The sequence below is a fragment of the Capsella rubella genome, unplaced genomic scaffold (assembly GCF_000375325.1).
Source record: "Capsella rubella cultivar Monte Gargano unplaced genomic scaffold, Caprub1_0 scaffold_1, whole genome shotgun sequence".
NCBI classification, from domain to species: Eukaryota; Viridiplantae; Streptophyta; class Magnoliopsida; order Brassicales; family Brassicaceae; genus Capsella; species Capsella rubella.
The window spans coordinates 1,501,775-1,518,407 of NW_006238923.1; the positions used below are offsets into that span (position 1 = coordinate 1,501,775).

Genomic DNA, 16,633 nt, shown 5'->3' on the forward strand with positions numbered 1-16,633 from the left:
ATTATAAACAAAAACCTTTTACAAAATAAAAAGTAAAAAATTCTAATAGAAAACAAATAATAAACAGGTATTAAAGAAAGGAAAACTTGTAAAACTTGTAACTTGAAAAAGGAAAAAAGAAAAGGAAATAATAAAGAAACATGTAAAAATATTAATAAAAATAAAATAATAAAAAACGAGTCTTGTTGGTCCATCTTCTTGCGTTGGTTTTATTGTCGTCTCAAGAGTTTTTATTTAAGAGTCACAAAGAGCGTGTCTATATAAAACCCAAAGCTCGCCGCTACGTAACGACCATCTCTATTACTCGACTTCACACCCCCCTCTCACCTCTCCTAAAGATTCAACCTTTTTTGAGATTCCCCAATTCTGAGATGAAGCTAGTCGAGAAGATGATGACTACGGAGGAGAATGAGAATGGTGAAGATGTCTGCCGCACGATCGAGGTTTCGGGGGTTGACAGAAACGGGTTCCAGTCTCCGGACGTTGAAGCTGATGATACGTTTCGAGCTATCTCCGGCGAAGAGCTTAACCTAATTCCGCCGCTCAACTTCTCCATGGTCGATAACGGTATATTCCGCTCTGGATTCCCTGATTCAGCTAACTTCTCCTTTCTCCAGACTCTTGGCCTCCGCTCAATCATGTAATCAAACAACCTCCTTCTTCTACATTCATTACGTTTTGTTCTATATATCAAACTTACTTTCGAATTGCTAATTTTAGGTTTTTTTGCTAAAGTGGGTAATTTCGAATTTTGTGTAGATACTTGTGTCCGGAGCCTTACCCAGAGACCAATCTCCAGTTCCTTAAATCCAATGGAATTAGGCTTTTCCAGTTTGGCATTGAAGGCAATAAGGTAAGCTTCCTTCTTCTCCTCTCTCTCTCTTTCTCTCTTTCTCTCTGTTCTTCAAGTCTCCGTTTTTAATTGCTCTATACTTTTGATCTTGCTTGTTCTGTATTTTCCTAAAATTTATTACTTGGATATTTCCCGGGCTGTTCAAACCTACTTTCACTAGGAGAATTCTCTGAACTGAAAAAATCATATCTTGCAGTGTGTTCCTGACTTAGACAACGAGATTTGGTTGCATTTATGGAGTTCTAAGCATCACAAAGAGGGTCCATTAACTAATGGTCTTTCGGAAACTTTGGTATATATATATCAACTAACTATTAACTGAATCTCAGTACTATTTCTGGAATATGTCAAAGTTCATTCAATTTGATGGGGTTTGATTTGCTTGATATTTGTTTGCCTAATTGTTCTTAAACCCCTGTCTCGTTGTTTTTCTTACTTGAGACTACTAAAACGGTTTGTGTGTTTTTGTCCTGAATCTGATCCTTCATGGGCACTTTGTTCCAAGCCATATTATATTATTATGAGTTTACCAGAAAAGAACACATCTTTCTTTATTGTCTTGCCTCTTTGGCTCTTTCCGTCTCTCTTGACCTCCACTGCTTTGGTCCCACTCTTTGTTTTTCTGCCCCTTCAGCAACTATTACCACTTGGTCTCTTTATACTCTCTATTTTATAAAAATTAGATAATGGGACTACGTCAAAAATACTTCTGCTGAGCTGCTTGTTGCAAGTGTTGTCAACGATCCACTACTCAAAAGCTTACTTTCTGTTGATATTGTTTTCTTGGTTCATGTTTAATGAGTGTGCACTTTTTTTTATATCTTATGAATTCATACATCAGCAAAAGCGTTTCTTGATGTTGCACAAGTTAACCATTTTTTATGGTAAAAGACTTGTTGAAAGCGTGTTGATCGTGAAAGTGTCCATATTAGCTGTAAGCTTTGAAATCTAGATAAGGTTAGGAATTGCTGGGAAACTGATGGATGGTTACGTATTAAGTCGGTTACTGTTGTTTAATACCTACCTTTAGTCTCTTTCCTTTTCTATGTCTTAGTGGCTTATGTTTGGGCAAACGTTGGTAAACTGATGCAATAACTTCACCATAGAGTCTTGAACCTAATACCCACAGGAGTGTATGAATATGTGTCTGGTACCAAATTTTTCAGTATCAGTAATAAGAAGCCAAAACATTTTATATCTCTGAAGAGATTGGTACGAACCTAATTTGACTTGATTTAGAATCTTGACAATTTAAAAGTGGGGTTGAAAGTAAATATGCTTACTCCTCTCTGGTAAGCAGTAGCTATCATTTTCTCCCCACAGAATCCAACAAGGGTCCTAGGATAGTCCCATGTTTCTTCTACAGAGATTCTTTATGTGGGGAGTCGTTTAGATGCTTGCTACCATAGTTCCCTTGTTTTGGTTTTACAATACAAAAGAAAAAGTAAAGTGGCTTTTATTTTCTTGGTGTTGTGATTTAATTGGAAGGACTTTGGAAACTATTCCACATTCACATAGTTGGATCTCATTGACTTTGGTTTTTCCTTCTGGACTCAGATTCTTTATGCTTAGTGTGACAGCAATGATCTTGATAGGAAACCTTTATCGTTGATATTCTTGGCTTGCTAAGCTTTACCTGTCTCATAGATTTGTCTTACAATGGACCTTAGTGTTTATTCCGTGTTGTTGTTGTTGTTGTTATTTGCGGGGATAACTTTTCAATAGAAAAAGCTAGGAATCTTTTTCTCAGTACGCAACCAGAAAAAAAGGTATCACATTTAAAATGCTTCATAACTTGTAGACTTTGTCCTGTTGATGAATCTTTACATGGTTGTCTCTCTCGACGTTGCTTGTGTATGAACCTTGCTTACTTGATTGCCTTATCTTATCCTAATCTGCTTAATTTAGAATCTTTTGGCATATAATCTTATAATTCTAAAAAAAGATGGATTCTTGTTTTCAGGAGCCATTTGTGAATATTCCAGACCACAAAATCCGCATGGCACTCAAATTGCTTCTAGGTAAGTATGAATAATATAGAAGCCCTAACATCAAAGAACATACACTTATTTTTTTGCTTTCTAATTCTCTAACTCGTTCCTTACCAACATCTTCATTTGAAATCATCAGATGAGAAAAACCATCCTCTACTGATTCATTGTAAGCGAGGCAAGGTAGTATTTCTCTCTAATCCTCAACAAATAATCTTTTGGCTCCACCATTGAAGGCAAAAATGAAAACTGAAAGTGTAAATCTGGAATTTGCAGCATAGGACTGGTTGTCTTGTTGGTTGCTATAGAAAACTTCAGAAATGGTGTTTGACATCGATATTTGATGAGTACCAGCGTTTTGCAGCAGCGAAAGCTAGAGTTTCGGATCAAAGATTCATGGAGACATTCGATGTTTCAAGCTTCAATCATATTCCTCTGTCTTTCTCTTGTTCTACCAGGTAAACAGTGAAGCTAAAATCTTCAGATAAAAAGGCCAATCAAAAGGAGAGATTTATCATATTACAGTTCGAGAGGAGGAATCATTCTTCTGTTTCTTTACCTTTCTCTGGAATCAATAATAATATTTCGAGAAAAGAAAAGGTTTAATTTTCTTTATGATAAAATGATTTTACTCTTTTTTCTTCCCTTGCTGCATCTCAGTGTAAGGTAGATAAATACGTATATATAAGTAACATAGATAGGAGTTTGTGTAGGAAGATAAATATATTTTCTTGGGTTATTCCAAATGTTTTATTTCATCAGAACATGATTTGTTATTATTATTCAAAGTGTTCATTCTCGTGACAAGAGCAATGGGAATACAGTACTACTACTATCATTAATATGTAAATAATTTGTTCATAGCCAAAGTATATGGACTAATTTTTATATTTCCTGACCAATATCATTACTATAACTAGTTCAATACCTGAATATTTTGTACTATCATCTCGGAATCAATCTTTTGTATTAGACATGCCAGATGCGTGAAAAGTTGTTAAGTCACGAATATAAAATCCTAACTAAGCCAAGGCCACTACCAGTTTTAGCTATTATAAGTGAGATAGTTGTTACGTCACGGATATGGTCATATGGAAACAGTACTCCACTGGACTGTTATCAATCATTTTTTTATTGTAACTAAAAACCATGAAGCCGATTTTACAACAACATGCAAAGCGCATTCTTGTTTGCGGTTACAAGAGTTCTTTGTTCCGTTCCTACGCAACCCTGTGGTCACCCGAGGCAAGCCAAACTCTGCAGCTTCGGATCAAAGCGGCTTTACATCCTACACAACAACCCTTGCTCGGTCAATGGCAGCAACAGGAGAAACCGCTGTACATCAAAGGGCTCATCGAAAATTTTCAAGATTCTAATCGGTTTCCTCAAGAACTCGAGGTTTCTTATAAATCCGATCGTCAATCTATGTAATGTACCTGAAATCTTCTAAATGGAGTAAAACCAAACTAATAAAGAATGAATTTTCTTTATATGGAGTATGTTTTTAAGTCTTTTTATTTGCAAATGTGAGGTTGTCTAACATATAAGGTGTGCTCTTGGTTGTGGTATTACTAGGCATCAAAATGGATGGGTGAAGAAAAGGTGTGTACAGCTCATCTTCATCTGACTGAGACAGTGTTGGGTTTGGAAGAAACAGAGAAGTTCTTCAAAACCATCCCTTCAAACATGAGAGATTACTCAGTCTACTCCACGCTCTTGACCTCTTACACGAGATCTGAGAAAACGTTGGATAAAGCCGAGTCTACTTTCAAGAAGATGAGAGAACTCGGCTTCCTCTGGAAATCGTCACGGTTCAACTCGATGATTTCTCTATACAGCCAGCTGGGAAAAGGAAATATGGTCGATAAGCTGTTTATGAGAAGGTGGGTTGATGAAGAAGGAATCAAACTGGAGAGAGACACCGTCGCAGAAATGGCAAATGCTTATGTTAGAGTTTGTTCGGAGATGTATTATGGTAACGTGGTAAGGAGTGCAATAGGGTGATACAAACTCTTTGGGACAAGTTCAAAAAGAGCGAAGAGGATTATCAAACCGTGATGAGCTCTTTGTCGAAACTTGAGGATGTCAAAGAAGCTGAGGATATATATGGAGAGTGGAAAGAAAATGGAATGGTAACCAAAAAGACAATAATGCTGTTACATGTTTTGAATCTGCTCTTGATCTTGGTCACTTTGAGCCTTCCTTTTTTTGTTTGCTTTGAGCATTCCTCTGGTTGTTTTGAGTGTTATCTTGACGCACATTAGTATCACTCAACTTCTTAGATTTATGTTCTTTTAGGATAAAGATTAATATTCTCTAAAACAAAACCGAAAGGTAATAAATTCCCCATATATAAAACACAATTATTAAACGTACAACAGGACATACATTACATACCACATAAAACATTATTAAAAATATTTAAGTTGCTAATAACATTATATAATGACTATTATTTATTTATTATTATAGTAAGTGATTAATTGATTCAGGCAGTAGCCAATGGTCCAACATTGTTGGCCATGGTTGTCTCCATAGCTTTCATGGCTTCAAACCTCGGTTCCTTGGCCTCAAACTTGACAGCAGAGTAGAGTTTCATGTAATCTTCGAACACGAATCTCGGATAATTCTCTTTCTTCTCCTTCTCCGGTTCCTTTCCGATCAACTCCGGCGCCGGGAAAATAACAGAGTCACTTCCCGGATTGTAGAATGATGCAAGCGACATGCGTCCTTCTCCGTCCGTCTGAGATAACACTCTGTGTTCCACACTCTTGTACTTGCCATTGGTTATCACCTGGTTTAACCCAAAATCTAATCTCATAAATCCTAATTCAATTTGGTCCGGTTAGGTTAAGTAGTTAGAATTTGCAAGTTACCTCAAGTTGATCACCGAGATTAACGACGATAGAATGCTTAACCGGAGGAACATCGACCCAGTCGCCGTCTTTAAGGAGCTGAAGTCCACTGACTTTGTCGTCTTGGAAGAGGAGGATGATGCCGCCGGCGTCGGTGTGGGCTCGGAGGCCCTTGACTAAGTCCGGTTTAGGACAAGGTGGATAGTTGCTGACTTTGGTTCCAAAAGTGGGGCTTTTCGAACCGCAAAACACCTTTTTCAGATAACCCTTCTCCAAACCGAGATTCTCGCAAAGCAGATCCAATAGCTCCTCCGCCAACTTCTCTATCTCTCCGGCGAACTCTTTCATCAACGTCCTGTTCCAGACAGAACAACATACGGCGTCAGTTTACAATTTAACCGAAACCAAATTGTTGAGAAACTGCCGGACCGGTTAAGAAGGAAAGAAAAAGTGACCTGTAGTCGGGGTGGAGGTCGGGGACATGGGAGAGATTAGAGACGGGAAGGTGTTTAAGGTAGAAAGTGGATTCCCAGTCAACGTCGTTGACTTGAGAGTGGAGAGAGTCAAGACCTCTGTTCTTGATGGATTCCTTGAACCTCTCTTCCATGCACTTCTTGTAGTGTTCCTTGGTCATCTTCTCCACTCTGTCCAGAAGCTCGTGTGGGATCCCGTGGTTCACACACTGTGGTTACCCATTTCAAACCCCTTTTAGTTCCATTTTTAGTATCTCGATTGTTTTTTTTTTTTTAAGGAAAAACAAACTTGAAGATGGATGGATGAATACCTCAAAGAAGCCCCAGTTTTCACAAGCGTCTTTGATCTTCTCCATCGTGATGGCTCTCTCTTCTCCATTAAGCGTCTCGAGATTGATGATCGGGAAACTCTCCATCTCTCTCTCTTTTTGTGTGTTTTTTTTTTTTTAAATGAAGCCAAACTTTGGAAGTGTGATAATGAATCTGATGAGGAGAGGAGTTGCTTTTTATAGACAGAGCGAGAAGAGAGAGGAGCTTTTGAGTTACCCTCCTCCACGAGTCACACAATTTCTACAGTATTATTTGGCCTTTTTGGACCCGCAACACCAATGCTAATATCATTCATTTATCTGACAAAATTGTTCGATATATAAAAGTATGTTTATGGTCGACCAGAAAGTCTGATCACTTTTTGTTCCCTTGATGTGTTATATAGTACAATTGTGGAGTAACGTATTATTATTTATTAATCAACAAAAGCAAGTATAAAAGATAAGAACCTTTTTATTAATGACATAAAGTCATGATTACTACTATTCATTACCTTTAAAGTTAGCAACTTAAGTAAAAGAAAATTACTAAAATATTTTGGTAATAGTATTGCGAGAGCGACCTATATATATTAGTCTACTCTCTCCATGCGCGCTTGCTTGTTTACTCGTAAGTCTTCGGCTCGCACGAAACATTATTTAGTTAGTTTGACCCGATTTTTTGTTCTTCCTTTTACTTTTAGTGTAGATTAATCTTCTTTTTCACTTTTCTTCCCTTTTACTTTTAGTTTTGAATACTAGTACACTTTTACAAAATTATTTTCTTTTTTTTACTTTCAACATTCTCTTGCTTTCAAGTAAACCTGCCTACACTTTACAAAATTATATTTTCAAATCTACAAAGAAAAATTTTGTTTCAGATATTCTCTAATGTCAATCAATGGTTGCTTTTTGTATTTTGATTTTGATGGACCGTTGTTCTCTTCTTTGTGTCCGTCCATTGCGAAGCTGCTAGGTACTAGTCTCGTATTTTCCTGCGTTAAAACATCTCTCTCTCTATATATCTATGTGCACGTCTATATAAAGTATCCTGAGCCCATTAGTTTTGACCGTTCAAAATAAATTTGTCCAATTTATGCGGAGAGAAGTTCAGATTATTGATGGATTATTCGATTACGTGGTTCCGAGATTGGCCACAATATCTCAAGAAAATTTTCTTCTTCTTTCAAATTCTTTTGTTACTATTTGGAGAAAGGTACCGTTATTTTTTGTGTGCTTTAGCATTCGTATATGTTTATCATAAGATAAATGATTTAAAACAACTGATAATAATTAATAACATATGCTTTAAACTGTTTGATAAAAAAAAGAGATATGCTTAAACTTTATTTCACACATCCTCACAATCATATCCCACGTCATGATTCTTATGGGAGGAGCCTCGGAAATCTATCAACGACGGGTTTTTTTGGCAACTACTGATTTGAATTTTCTTTAGTATTTGCTATCTTAGAGTTGATTATTATGCAAACGAAATAAAGAACGTGTGTTTTATTTCATGTTGACTCTAATACTTTGGACTCGAAAACGTAGTGAAACTTAAACATAGAAAAATATGCTTAGCAAGTTAGCAGCCGGTGTTATATGTATATTCAATCATGTAGGACTAATTAAAACTACAAAAAGTGCAAAAACAACAAATTAAGAAGTCAAGAAGGAAGACTTGTAATGAGAAACCTAAAAATCACATATTCATAAGCCACTTTTACCATTTTGTGTGATTTACGAAATCAAATCAACGTAAAAAACACGACTCTAGTCAATGGGCCGTGGAATAAAAGTTTTGGTGTATAACTTTTAAAAATAAAAAAATAAAAAATATTTCTTGTGGAGGGCTATCTTAGAAAGAGATGTGTTGTGATAATTTTGGTTTGGTAGATATCTCCCTCGTGCCGTTGGGGTCAAGCTACAGCTTTGGTCAATCTCATGTTATCGACACCACAAAACCCACAATGCCCTACTAGAGAGTAGAGAGGACCTACTTCAAATTTAATTCCGTTTGGCTTCTCCCGGCCCTCTTCGTTATCCCTCCATTATACATTATTTTATCATTCACGTTACCACTTATGCATAATGACACAATATATATCAGACCGAAGAAAAACATATATGCATACAATCTAGATTTCTTGTTTGCCAGATATATACACTAGCCTAGATGCATGCATCTGTTATATGAAAACTTATCATAACAGAGCAAATATACAAATGAATAGTACATTTTTTTTTTTGTATAATGAATCATAAATGCTGCGTCGTCAACATCACAAAAATGCTAGTTCAATTTCTATTCCAAGAAAAAGAAGAAGAAGACAATTCAAATTCTCAAAGTATGAAGTGTATCGAGCACATATCTTTTTAATCAAACGATTTCAGTATTTCACATTTCTCTAAGTTATGGAAAAATTGAGTTAGGTGTTCAGTTTACAATGTAACAACAACCAAAAAATTCAAAGAAACATCTCAAACTCTCTGTGTCTAGCCAAATAAATATATTAAAATTATATCAATTCAAGTGCTTGGCTAAGATCTTGTTCTGGTTCTGCAACCATAACTGCTGTTCTTGCAACACGGACTGATCATGTACCCCTCCATTTTCTGAAAATGTGTCTACAAACCCAAAATTCTCAAATGTGGTAAATGGGTCACCCTTCACCGGCAATACTCCTGCGGCCTTAAACGTTGGTGTAGAAGACGGCTCAAAATCTTCAGGAACGTTCACCTGAAACGTCGGTTTTGGCTGAAACTCTGTCACAGCCAAGGGATTGAACGTGGTTAATAGTTCTCCGGCTGCAGCTAACTGTGCAACTGGTTCTTCCAAGAATGGGTTATATTGATCCATTGCGTCTTGAAACACAGGCATCGGATCAGCTAACCCGAACGGTACTATTGCCATTGAGTTATTATCCTGAACTTGTGTAGCGGTTTCTTCCAGCGCAAGCAACCAATTCCCTGAATCCCTTTGATCCTCGGAGATTGAAGGTTCATCCGTAGTCGTTTCTATCTTCTTCATCGGATCATCTCTCAACATCAACGCCTCCCAAGGATCAAAAGATTTCTCCGCCTTTGAATCATCTTGCTTCTTGTCTTTGACATCTTTTGCTTCTGCCGTGTTGTTTACGTCATCCAACGACAATAGGTCAAATGTTTGACTTGAAGCAGAAACAGAGGGATCATTGGGAAGGGATTTAGTCGAAACCGTATCGAAATTATTCCCATTCGGATCATCTCTTCCTCCTGCGTAACCGTAAGGCTCAGAGTGACAAGACATTGGAGGACTACTAGTCCCTGCTTCAGTCCTGCTCATCAAATCCTCCAACGAAGTACTACGAAACGATCCGTAATCCGAATACCTCTCCGACGTATCAATCGTTGAGTCTCCAAAATCAAGCGAGCTCGAAACCATAGAATCTTTGGACGACGGAGGCGGAGGAAGAAGACTATTCGGCGACGGATACAACCCCGCACTCGCCGGAAACGACGACTGATCTTTCAAAAACTCTTGCAACGTCTCAAGAAGCTCTAACGAGATCTTCTGAATGCTAGGATACTCCGATGTTCTTCCTACACCGTTTGATTTGCAGAGATCGTAGAATCCGTTAAGCTCTTCGAACTGTTTGGAAGCTCGAACGCTAGCTTGAAACGCATGGATGCAAGATTGGTATTGCAGATGGAAAAAACTATCTAACAAAAGCGCTAAACCGTCGGAAATGTCTCTGTAGAGATCAAAACTCTCTTGCACGACGGCGTAAAGCGACATTTTCACGAGCTTGTTCGATTTGGCGTCTCCCGTTGGCCGTGTCGCGATTGCTCTGTCTAGTAACCTCTGCCAATACGTGATTTTGTCAAGAAGCATTACCGGTTTCATATCTCGAACCGCCGGTTCGTGGGATTTAATTGCGGTTTTAGTATTAAACCGGGATCTTGAGGTGTTTGAGTTGGAGCTGATTCTCCCGGTTTGGTCCCGGTTCGTGTAACGTCTCTGTAATTTCCCGGTGAGGAAGCAATCGAGACGCTCGTCGAGGTAGAGGGCGAACGTGCGGACGAAAGCCGTGAAATCCCAAGGGCAGGAGTTGGAATCGTCGCGGAAGCTGGAGAGGTTGAGGATTTTGGCGCCGCGTTTCATGGCGTGGAGGACTTCGCGAGGGAAATAAGGATCACCGTCTTGGAAAATCCTGAGGACGAGGACTAGGGATTTGAGCGCGACGATCCAGTTCCGTGTCCGCCCGATACGGCGTCCGATCGCGGCGGCGCAAGAGGCGGCGTGAGATTTCTTGGAGGATATGATGCCGAGGATCTCCGAAACGAGGCGATCGTCGATAGGGACTTCCTCGTCGTGGCTGGTAGCTTTCAAGATGGCAACCTCGAGAGTCGTGAGATCGCCGCCTCCGGTGGCACCGTTAGCGACTTTAGCGAGGCTGATGCTCGTCTGGTCTTTAACCGCTCCAATCGCTTTTTTCAGTTTGCTCGGCATTGTCGTCGCCGCGTTTCTTTTAATAATTTCACCCAATCGTCGTCTTCTTGTTCCTCAAAAGGAGAGGGTTTTAAATTTCTTTTGAATATCTTAAACACCTTGAATTAGCGATTAATCACGAATTCAATTAAACCAAATTAGAAGAACTTTTTTTTTGTTTGTTTTCATTTGAGTAGGAAAAAAGTATTTTCCTCTAATTTTTTTTTGTTTCTTTTTTCTCTCTCAAAGGAAAACTTTTCAAAAAAATTTCTGTATCATCTAAAAATAGAGAGGGAAGGCAGAATAAAATGGCTGGAGAGTCTCTGAGGACCCTTTCAAGACATGACAAAGATACATCATTTGAGTTGTTTGACTAATAGAGAGACTTCACACGCGATTTTGGCGTTTTTGGATTATAATTTCTATAAATCTTGTTTACATACAGTAATAATAATTGAATTTTGTGTTTAACTTTCGAAAAATTATGATAAATAATATATCAAAGAGTATGAAAATTAGTTTGCAGGTCGGTGTAAATTACAAAATTTGTATCAAAAGTGAATCGTTGTAAGTGTTGTAATCACACAAACAAATCAAATCATAGCCTCAAAAGAGTGGGTTAGCATCTTTATGTTCAAAATCTTATAGACGAAAAGAAATGTTTGTTTTTAAAAATATTATCATATCTTATATCTTTGCTGTAGACGTGGAAACCATCATTGTATATCATAAATGAATACAACGATAAATAAGAGCTAGCAAAGCATAGTGAGATGAAATCATGGAGAAAATAGCTTACCATTAGATCGAGACAATATTAATTATTGACGGCTTATATATAAATAAATAATGTCAAAGCGAGTTGTAACAATTATATACAAGGAAAAAACTAAAGGATTTTCCTTTTTTTGAGTCCAATTATATAAAAGGAAATTTAACTTTTCCTTTTCGTTTTCTTTTTAATATAAATTTCCTTTTCTTGTAAAACATATAACATTTCCTTATAAATACACTAATCTCTTCTTAATCGTTCACAAAGAACCAACCGCTATCTTCTTAATTAACCTAGAGTGCTCTTTCTTCCTTTTTATTTTCTTATGGAACAAGTTATCTCGATCGCTATGGGAATGATTATTATTGTCCGATTGAGATATAAATGAAGAAGACCTTTGAACATCTTATGTGATCAATGTAATTTATGAATTAAGCTTCAAACGAGCAATTGGGGAAAGCTCAGTTATAAAGGAATAGAAACGCAAAACCTCTACATTGTCATGACAGAAAAAAGTTGATTATTCTTTTCCAGACAATCTAATAGACTTGATAGAAAACTATAACTGTGTGAGTATTATTTTTAGAACTAAGAGATTAACTCTGTAAGTTGTAGAAACAAACATTAATTAAAAAAAAAAAAAAGGATTCATAGATGATCTGCTTCCATCTCAAGAAAAGTCCCATTCAGCTTAATCAGAGTCCGAGCAGGGAAAGTCAATTTCTATGGAAGTGGGTTCACAAATCATTGTAGCTGTGGCTGATGATGCTCCCTAAGGTCATAGTAATAAAAAAAAAACATTTGAATCAAAAGAAATGAGATTATAGGTAATAATAAGCTTTGCTAGAGTAGAAATAGTTTATTTACCTCTTGTTTAAACTCTTGCTTCACAGGATTATATATAGACACTATTTTTTGTCTATGGGGTACAACATCAGAGTCATCAAGCTCTCTACCATCATCCACACTATATACCCAAAAAAAAAAGAAAAACAAAAAAAAACAAGAATGACCATTATTCCATATTAATTATGATTATGAAACCCTAGATATTTAGTAGTATAATCGAGGCAGTTTAGAAATCAACCTCTTGGCCAAAGCAGCGGTGTAAGAAGAGCTTCTCAATATGGTCATTTCATCTTGGACCATCTTATTCTTAGATCCTGAGACAGAGGTAGCAGAGGAGTGCCTTCGTTTCAAAGGAAGTCGAGATCGATACTTCAATTCCTTCAACCTCCGTCCTTGTGACCGAGGAAACCTTTTGAGTGGAGGAAGCTGATCACCAAGGAAACCAGAGATGGCGTCGTCCAGATTCCAGCTGAAGCATTCGAGGAAGTACAATGCTTCATCTCTACACGCTGACGTTTCCTCGCAGAAGCTAGTGACCTTATTATTTTCGATCATGGTGTAATTTCAAGGGACTTTTCTTGTTTTTTCTCAGAGATTATGATATCATTATTTCACTTTAAGGTCTAGTAATAATAACTTATTGAATTTAACAAACAGAGAGATATTCAGGGAAGCAGCTGCTGCGACTTTGTCATGACGACGAGTAACAACAAACTACCTACTGATGATACGGTCTTGTTTTGTTTTCCAATAAAAATAAATAATCATTTATGTATTTCGTTTTTTTCCTAAGCCCAAGTTATATAACAATTCTATTATTTCTTAATTTCAGATGGTATGATCTTTTCTCGAGCTGCTAGAAATATATAGCTCCAAAAATTTCTGCTGCTTTGTTTTGGAACGATTGTGAGAGTGAGAGAGTAATACTGAGTCCACTAAAGGAGGATCCCAACAACAATTACATACCATATCACAATTGAATTTGCTTCCTCGCAACTGTTATTCTAAATTGGAAGTGTAAACACCACATTCTCTCATTCTTCCATCAAGGAAACTGACTTGGGACGGTGAATACTCTCACAGCCAGGACAATTGTGTAAGCTCTCGTGTATGTATATGTCACAGTCCAGACAGAAATAGTGCTTACATTTACGACATGTTACGCATGGGCCAGGCTTATTCCCTGCAAACAAAAGCACCAATGAGCCTTTATATTCAATTGAGTGGTTCGGTTGATGCAATGTAGTGCATACACAAGTTCCCCTAAACAAAAAAGGGTGAACTACGCGGATCTTAAGTTCAGTCTCTGGTTCAGTGACCAATGATTATTGACCACTAGTACTATGAAACATGTATAGAAAGACTGCATAAACTGCTGTTCAAGTATTTACCTGCGCCATTTAGGCTCTGTTGGCAGCCAAAACAACTCTTTCCCAAATCTTTCCGAGAATCATTCAGACTTGAAAGAGCAGGAACCTCATCAAATGGGGCGATTGGGAAAAGGTGATGGTATGATCTCGCTAAATGTGGTGATGAGACAAGTGTTAGACCGCAGATAGTGCATTCTGTCGGGAGGTCACATACCCTAGCTTTGCATCTCGGGCACATGTAACCAGCTCCAATCTTTACTTCCTTATGACAAGAACATATTGCCATTGAACCCTCAGCAGCTCTTTGTGGGAAACCCATCTTGATCAGATTTGAAATTGCAAATTCTGCTATCGCCGGAGGTGGAGGCGCATGTTCGAGTAGAAGATCCTTTAGGTGCACCTGCGTGAAAGACAAATACACACTAAGAAACTTTTATACAAAATGAATATGTTTCAAAGTTACAAGTTAAAGTAAAAGGAATGTGAATTAACCTCATCTACTGCAACAGAATACAATCCACCAGTTTCCTGGCAGAGATGTTTACATATGAACATTTCTGCAGAAAGCCCAATTACAGAACATCTTAATTTGGATTTCTTGCATTTTTGAATGGTATCCATGATATCGCCTGGATCACAAGTGCATAAAGCAGAGTACAATATGAGAACCTCGCGATGACCATAAGATGGAACCTGGCTGAGGTGCTCATTTACAAGTTCCAGGGCGTTCTGCAAAGAGGAGTCACCCAAGGCTTCCAACTTCCCCATCAGCTCTTTAATGTGAGTCTCAGGACTACCACCAAGATCTGTAAGAGTATGCGCAACTCCATTTTTAATACTCACTAAACCAACTTGACTCAGAGGATTCTGATCAAAGAACTCTCTAATAAAAGCCTCAACATGTTTTGCCATTACGGCAATCCGGCTTGGTCTGAAATCCGTTTCAGCAGCTGCCTAGACACGAGAATACAGTCAAGTGTAAGACTTTACATATAATGAAAAAGGAGAAATGTGAACCCAAATCATAATGTTGCCTCGAATAATATAAGAATCACATCCATATGCTCTAAAACCCCACTTAGAGTATCATTGCAAACAATACAGAGCGAACCATAGATACTATTGAGAAGACTAAAGAACAGAGATATCCTAAACTCAACCAAGGATTCAAAAGTAAAAGCAGTGTACACATCTCTATCTATATATAAATTACCCCAAAGTGAATCAGGATCTCATCTCTATAAGTTCCAATGAAAGCAACATATGCTCAACTCGTAATCAACTCAAAGGATACGCCATTGAACTAAAAGTTCACAAAACCAGCAACTTAAATGCCGTAGACAGTAGAACCAAAATTGCATACCCGAGAGAAATCAATGACGATGTAGAGATAGCGAATAAGTCCCTTTTGGATACGAGTACCAGCAGCAGCGGCGGAGAGCATGCGGAGACGGCGACGATACTGAGCATGGTAGATGGCACTGTTATCAATTGGGCGTAAAAGCCCAGACTCATCTTCTTGCAACTCCTCCCAGGATCTGTCGTCAACATACGCTCTCTCCCACTCGCCGATACCTTCCGCATCCTCGTCGTCTTCGTCTTCTCTTTCTCCGCTTAACCTCTTTCTTTGATTACTCATCCTTTACACCTTTACCTCACCGAACCCAGCTGATAATTACTTGTTTGATCTCGCCTTTATCATATCTTCATCTTCCCTAATTATATTTCCACCATCTCTCTTGCTTTCCTGCTATTATCAAATAGCTTAAATGGGCCTATTTTTTGGTTATATTGGGGTGTTTTAAGCTCCATTTAAAAGTAAAGGGACGGTAATAAAAAACTGAGGTAATTAGGCTTCATCTAACGACAGCGTTTTCTAGGCACTTCCCCCTTCTCCCTTGGCATTGTTCTGCTTCTGCACCAGGTAAATATCTCAATCTATTGATTTGGATTAAAAACTATTAGTATTAGGGAGGTCACAGCTTTGTACAGTCAGTTAGGGATTCTTTATAGAGGAGTTTAGAGAGTGGAACAGAGAATTACATTACTTATGACCTAATCAATTTATTCATTGAAAATAAAAAGTACTAGATTTTACCCCGTGGTATACCACGGGGCTAGTATTTTATGCGTATATGTTATGTAAAACCTTAACCGTTATAGTTTATATATGTACGATTATAGATAAAAGTTGTTTAGCATAGTCTTTTGATTGCCAACATGAAAAATGTTGTAGAGATATTTTAGGAATTTATTGTTAAATTTAAATATTTTATGAATACAAAAATTGATTTAGGAAATTATAAAATAAATTAGTAGAGATATTTTAGAAACCTATGTGATTTCTTATGTTTTTAAGGTATATTATTTGAGTAATGATTTGTTTTGCCATATATTATGTATTGTTATTTTGTGAAATAATTTACGGATTAACTTTATAAAGAAATTTAAATTAGTAAAACTAAAATAATTTAGACATTTTTATGATATTTCCCCATTGAATAAATATGAAAATAATTTAGCCGATAGTAATTAAGAAGGAATGTTAAATTAAAATAGCGTAACAATCACGAGACCTATTAAAATTAAGATTGCAATCTTAATAAGGAATGTATATGTTTTAATTTTTTTAGTTAATCCTCTGCTAATTTGTAGGAACAATTATGTAATATGGAATCATATATGTTT

The 16,633-nt window shown here is 37.3% G+C and overlaps 6 protein-coding genes across 7 annotated transcripts; 2 read left to right on the forward strand and 4 right to left on the reverse strand.

Moving 5' to 3' along the window:
* Positions 1–262: 262 nt before the first annotated feature.
* On the forward strand, positions 263–3,626 carry LOC17897731 (probable tyrosine-protein phosphatase At1g05000). Of its 2 annotated transcripts, XM_006304027.2 has the most exons (6): positions 263–640; positions 760–853; positions 1,050–1,145; positions 2,817–2,874; positions 2,984–3,027; positions 3,121–3,626. In XM_006304027.2, the coding sequence occupies exons 1-6, from the start codon at positions 372–374 to the stop codon at positions 3,304–3,306; spliced, it is 747 nt and encodes a 248-aa protein (XP_006304089.2). In that variant the 5' UTR covers positions 263–371; the 3' UTR covers positions 3,307–3,626. The 2 variants fall into 2 exon arrangements, with proteins under 2 accessions (XP_006304089.2, XP_006304088.2); XM_006304026.2 differs by lacking the exon at positions 1,050–1,145 and having other exon boundaries at positions 265–640.
* Positions 3,627–3,793: 167 nt separating this feature from the next.
* LOC17898215 (putative pentatricopeptide repeat-containing protein At1g43010) lies at positions 3,794–5,127 on the forward strand. Its single transcript, XM_023789214.1, has 2 exons — positions 3,794–4,242; positions 4,420–5,127. Exons 1-2 carry the CDS (start codon positions 3,994–3,996, stop codon positions 4,846–4,848), a joined length of 678 nt encoding a protein of 225 aa, XP_023644982.1. The 5' UTR covers positions 3,794–3,993; the 3' UTR covers positions 4,849–5,127.
* A 52-nt stretch (positions 5,128–5,179) lies between these two features.
* LOC17898510 (1-aminocyclopropane-1-carboxylate oxidase 4) lies at positions 5,180–6,657 on the reverse strand. The gene is made up of 4 exons (XM_006305303.2): positions 6,484–6,657; positions 6,155–6,381; positions 5,721–6,054; positions 5,180–5,638 (listed from the first exon to the last, which is right to left on the reverse strand). The coding sequence occupies exons 1-4, from the start codon at positions 6,586–6,588 to the stop codon at positions 5,333–5,335; spliced, it is 972 nt and encodes a 323-aa protein (XP_006305365.1). The 5' UTR covers positions 6,589–6,657; the 3' UTR covers positions 5,180–5,332.
* A 2,262-nt stretch (positions 6,658–8,919) lies between these two features.
* On the reverse strand, positions 8,920–11,151 carry LOC17899251 (clathrin coat assembly protein AP180). The gene has a single exon (XM_006306903.2). It carries the CDS (start codon positions 10,973–10,975, stop codon positions 9,008–9,010), a length of 1,968 nt encoding a protein of 655 aa, XP_006306965.1. The 5' UTR covers positions 10,976–11,151; the 3' UTR covers positions 8,920–9,007.
* Positions 11,152–12,417: 1,266 nt separating this feature from the next.
* LOC17900292 lies at positions 12,418–13,209 on the reverse strand. The gene is made up of 3 exons (XM_006304590.2): positions 12,814–13,209; positions 12,594–12,693; positions 12,418–12,498 (listed from the first exon to the last, which is right to left on the reverse strand). The coding sequence occupies exons 1-3, from the start codon at positions 13,128–13,130 to the stop codon at positions 12,418–12,420; spliced, it is 498 nt and encodes a 165-aa protein (XP_006304652.1). The 5' UTR covers positions 13,131–13,209.
* A 279-nt stretch (positions 13,210–13,488) lies between these two features.
* On the reverse strand, positions 13,489–15,619 carry LOC17897174 (general transcription factor IIH subunit 2). The gene is made up of 4 exons (XM_006307556.2): positions 15,309–15,619; positions 14,438–14,899; positions 13,967–14,345; positions 13,489–13,758 (listed from the first exon to the last, which is right to left on the reverse strand). Exons 1-4 carry the CDS (start codon positions 15,582–15,584, stop codon positions 13,610–13,612), a joined length of 1,266 nt encoding a protein of 421 aa, XP_006307618.1. The 5' UTR covers positions 15,585–15,619; the 3' UTR covers positions 13,489–13,609.
* Positions 15,620–16,633: the final 1,014 nt, after the last annotated feature.

Excerpts from the sequence above, each read along its gene's own strand:
- LOC17897731 (XM_006304027.2), top strand. The coding sequence starts at position 372 with ATGAAGCTAGTCGAGAAGATGATGACTACGGAGGAGAATGAGAATGGT. Across the intron at positions 641-759 it reads CTTGGCCTCCGCTCAATCAT|ATACTTGTGTCCGGAGCCTT; the intron begins GTAATCAAACAA and ends AATTTTGTGTAG. Across the intron at positions 2,875-2,983 it reads GGCACTCAAATTGCTTCTAG|ATGAGAAAAACCATCCTCTA; the intron begins GTAAGTATGAAT and ends TGAAATCATCAG.
- LOC17898215 (XM_023789214.1), top strand. The coding sequence starts at position 3,994 with ATGAAGCCGATTTTACAACAACATGCAAAGCGCATTCTTGTTTGCGGT. Across the intron at positions 4,243-4,419 it reads GGTTTCCTCAAGAACTCGAG|GCATCAAAATGGATGGGTGA; the intron begins GTTTCTTATAAA and ends TGGTATTACTAG.
- LOC17898510 (XM_006305303.2), bottom strand. The coding sequence starts at position 6,588 with ATGGAGAGTTTCCCGATCATCAATCTCGAGACGCTTAATGGAGAAGAG. Across the intron at positions 6,055-6,154 it reads GACCTCCACCCCGACTACAG|GACGTTGATGAAAGAGTTCG; the intron begins GTCACTTTTTCT and ends TGTCTGGAACAG. Across the intron at positions 5,639-5,720 it reads ATCTCGGTGATCAACTTGAG|GTGATAACCAATGGCAAGTA; the intron begins GTAACTTGCAAA and ends GGGTTAAACCAG.
- LOC17899251 (XM_006306903.2), bottom strand. The coding sequence starts at position 10,975 with ATGCCGAGCAAACTGAAAAAAGCGATTGGAGCGGTTAAAGACCAGACG.
- LOC17900292 (XM_006304590.2), bottom strand. The coding sequence starts at position 13,130 with ATGATCGAAAATAATAAGGTCACTAGCTTCTGCGAGGAAACGTCAGCG. Across the intron at positions 12,694-12,813 it reads ACCGCTGCTTTGGCCAAGAG|TGTGGATGATGGTAGAGAGC; the intron begins GTTGATTTCTAA and ends TTGGGTATATAG. Across the intron at positions 12,499-12,593 it reads AGCAAGAGTTTAAACAAGAG|GGAGCATCATCAGCCACAGC; the intron begins GTAAATAAACTA and ends CTATGACCTTAG.
- LOC17897174 (XM_006307556.2), bottom strand. The coding sequence starts at position 15,584 with ATGAGTAATCAAAGAAAGAGGTTAAGCGGAGAAAGAGAAGACGAAGAC. Across the intron at positions 14,346-14,437 it reads ATTCTGTTGCAGTAGATGAG|GTGCACCTAAAGGATCTTCT; the intron begins GTTAATTCACAT and ends TCTTTCACGCAG. Across the intron at positions 13,759-13,966 it reads ACAGAGCCTAAATGGCGCAG|GGAATAAGCCTGGCCCATGC; the intron begins GTAAATACTTGA and ends TTTTGTTTGCAG.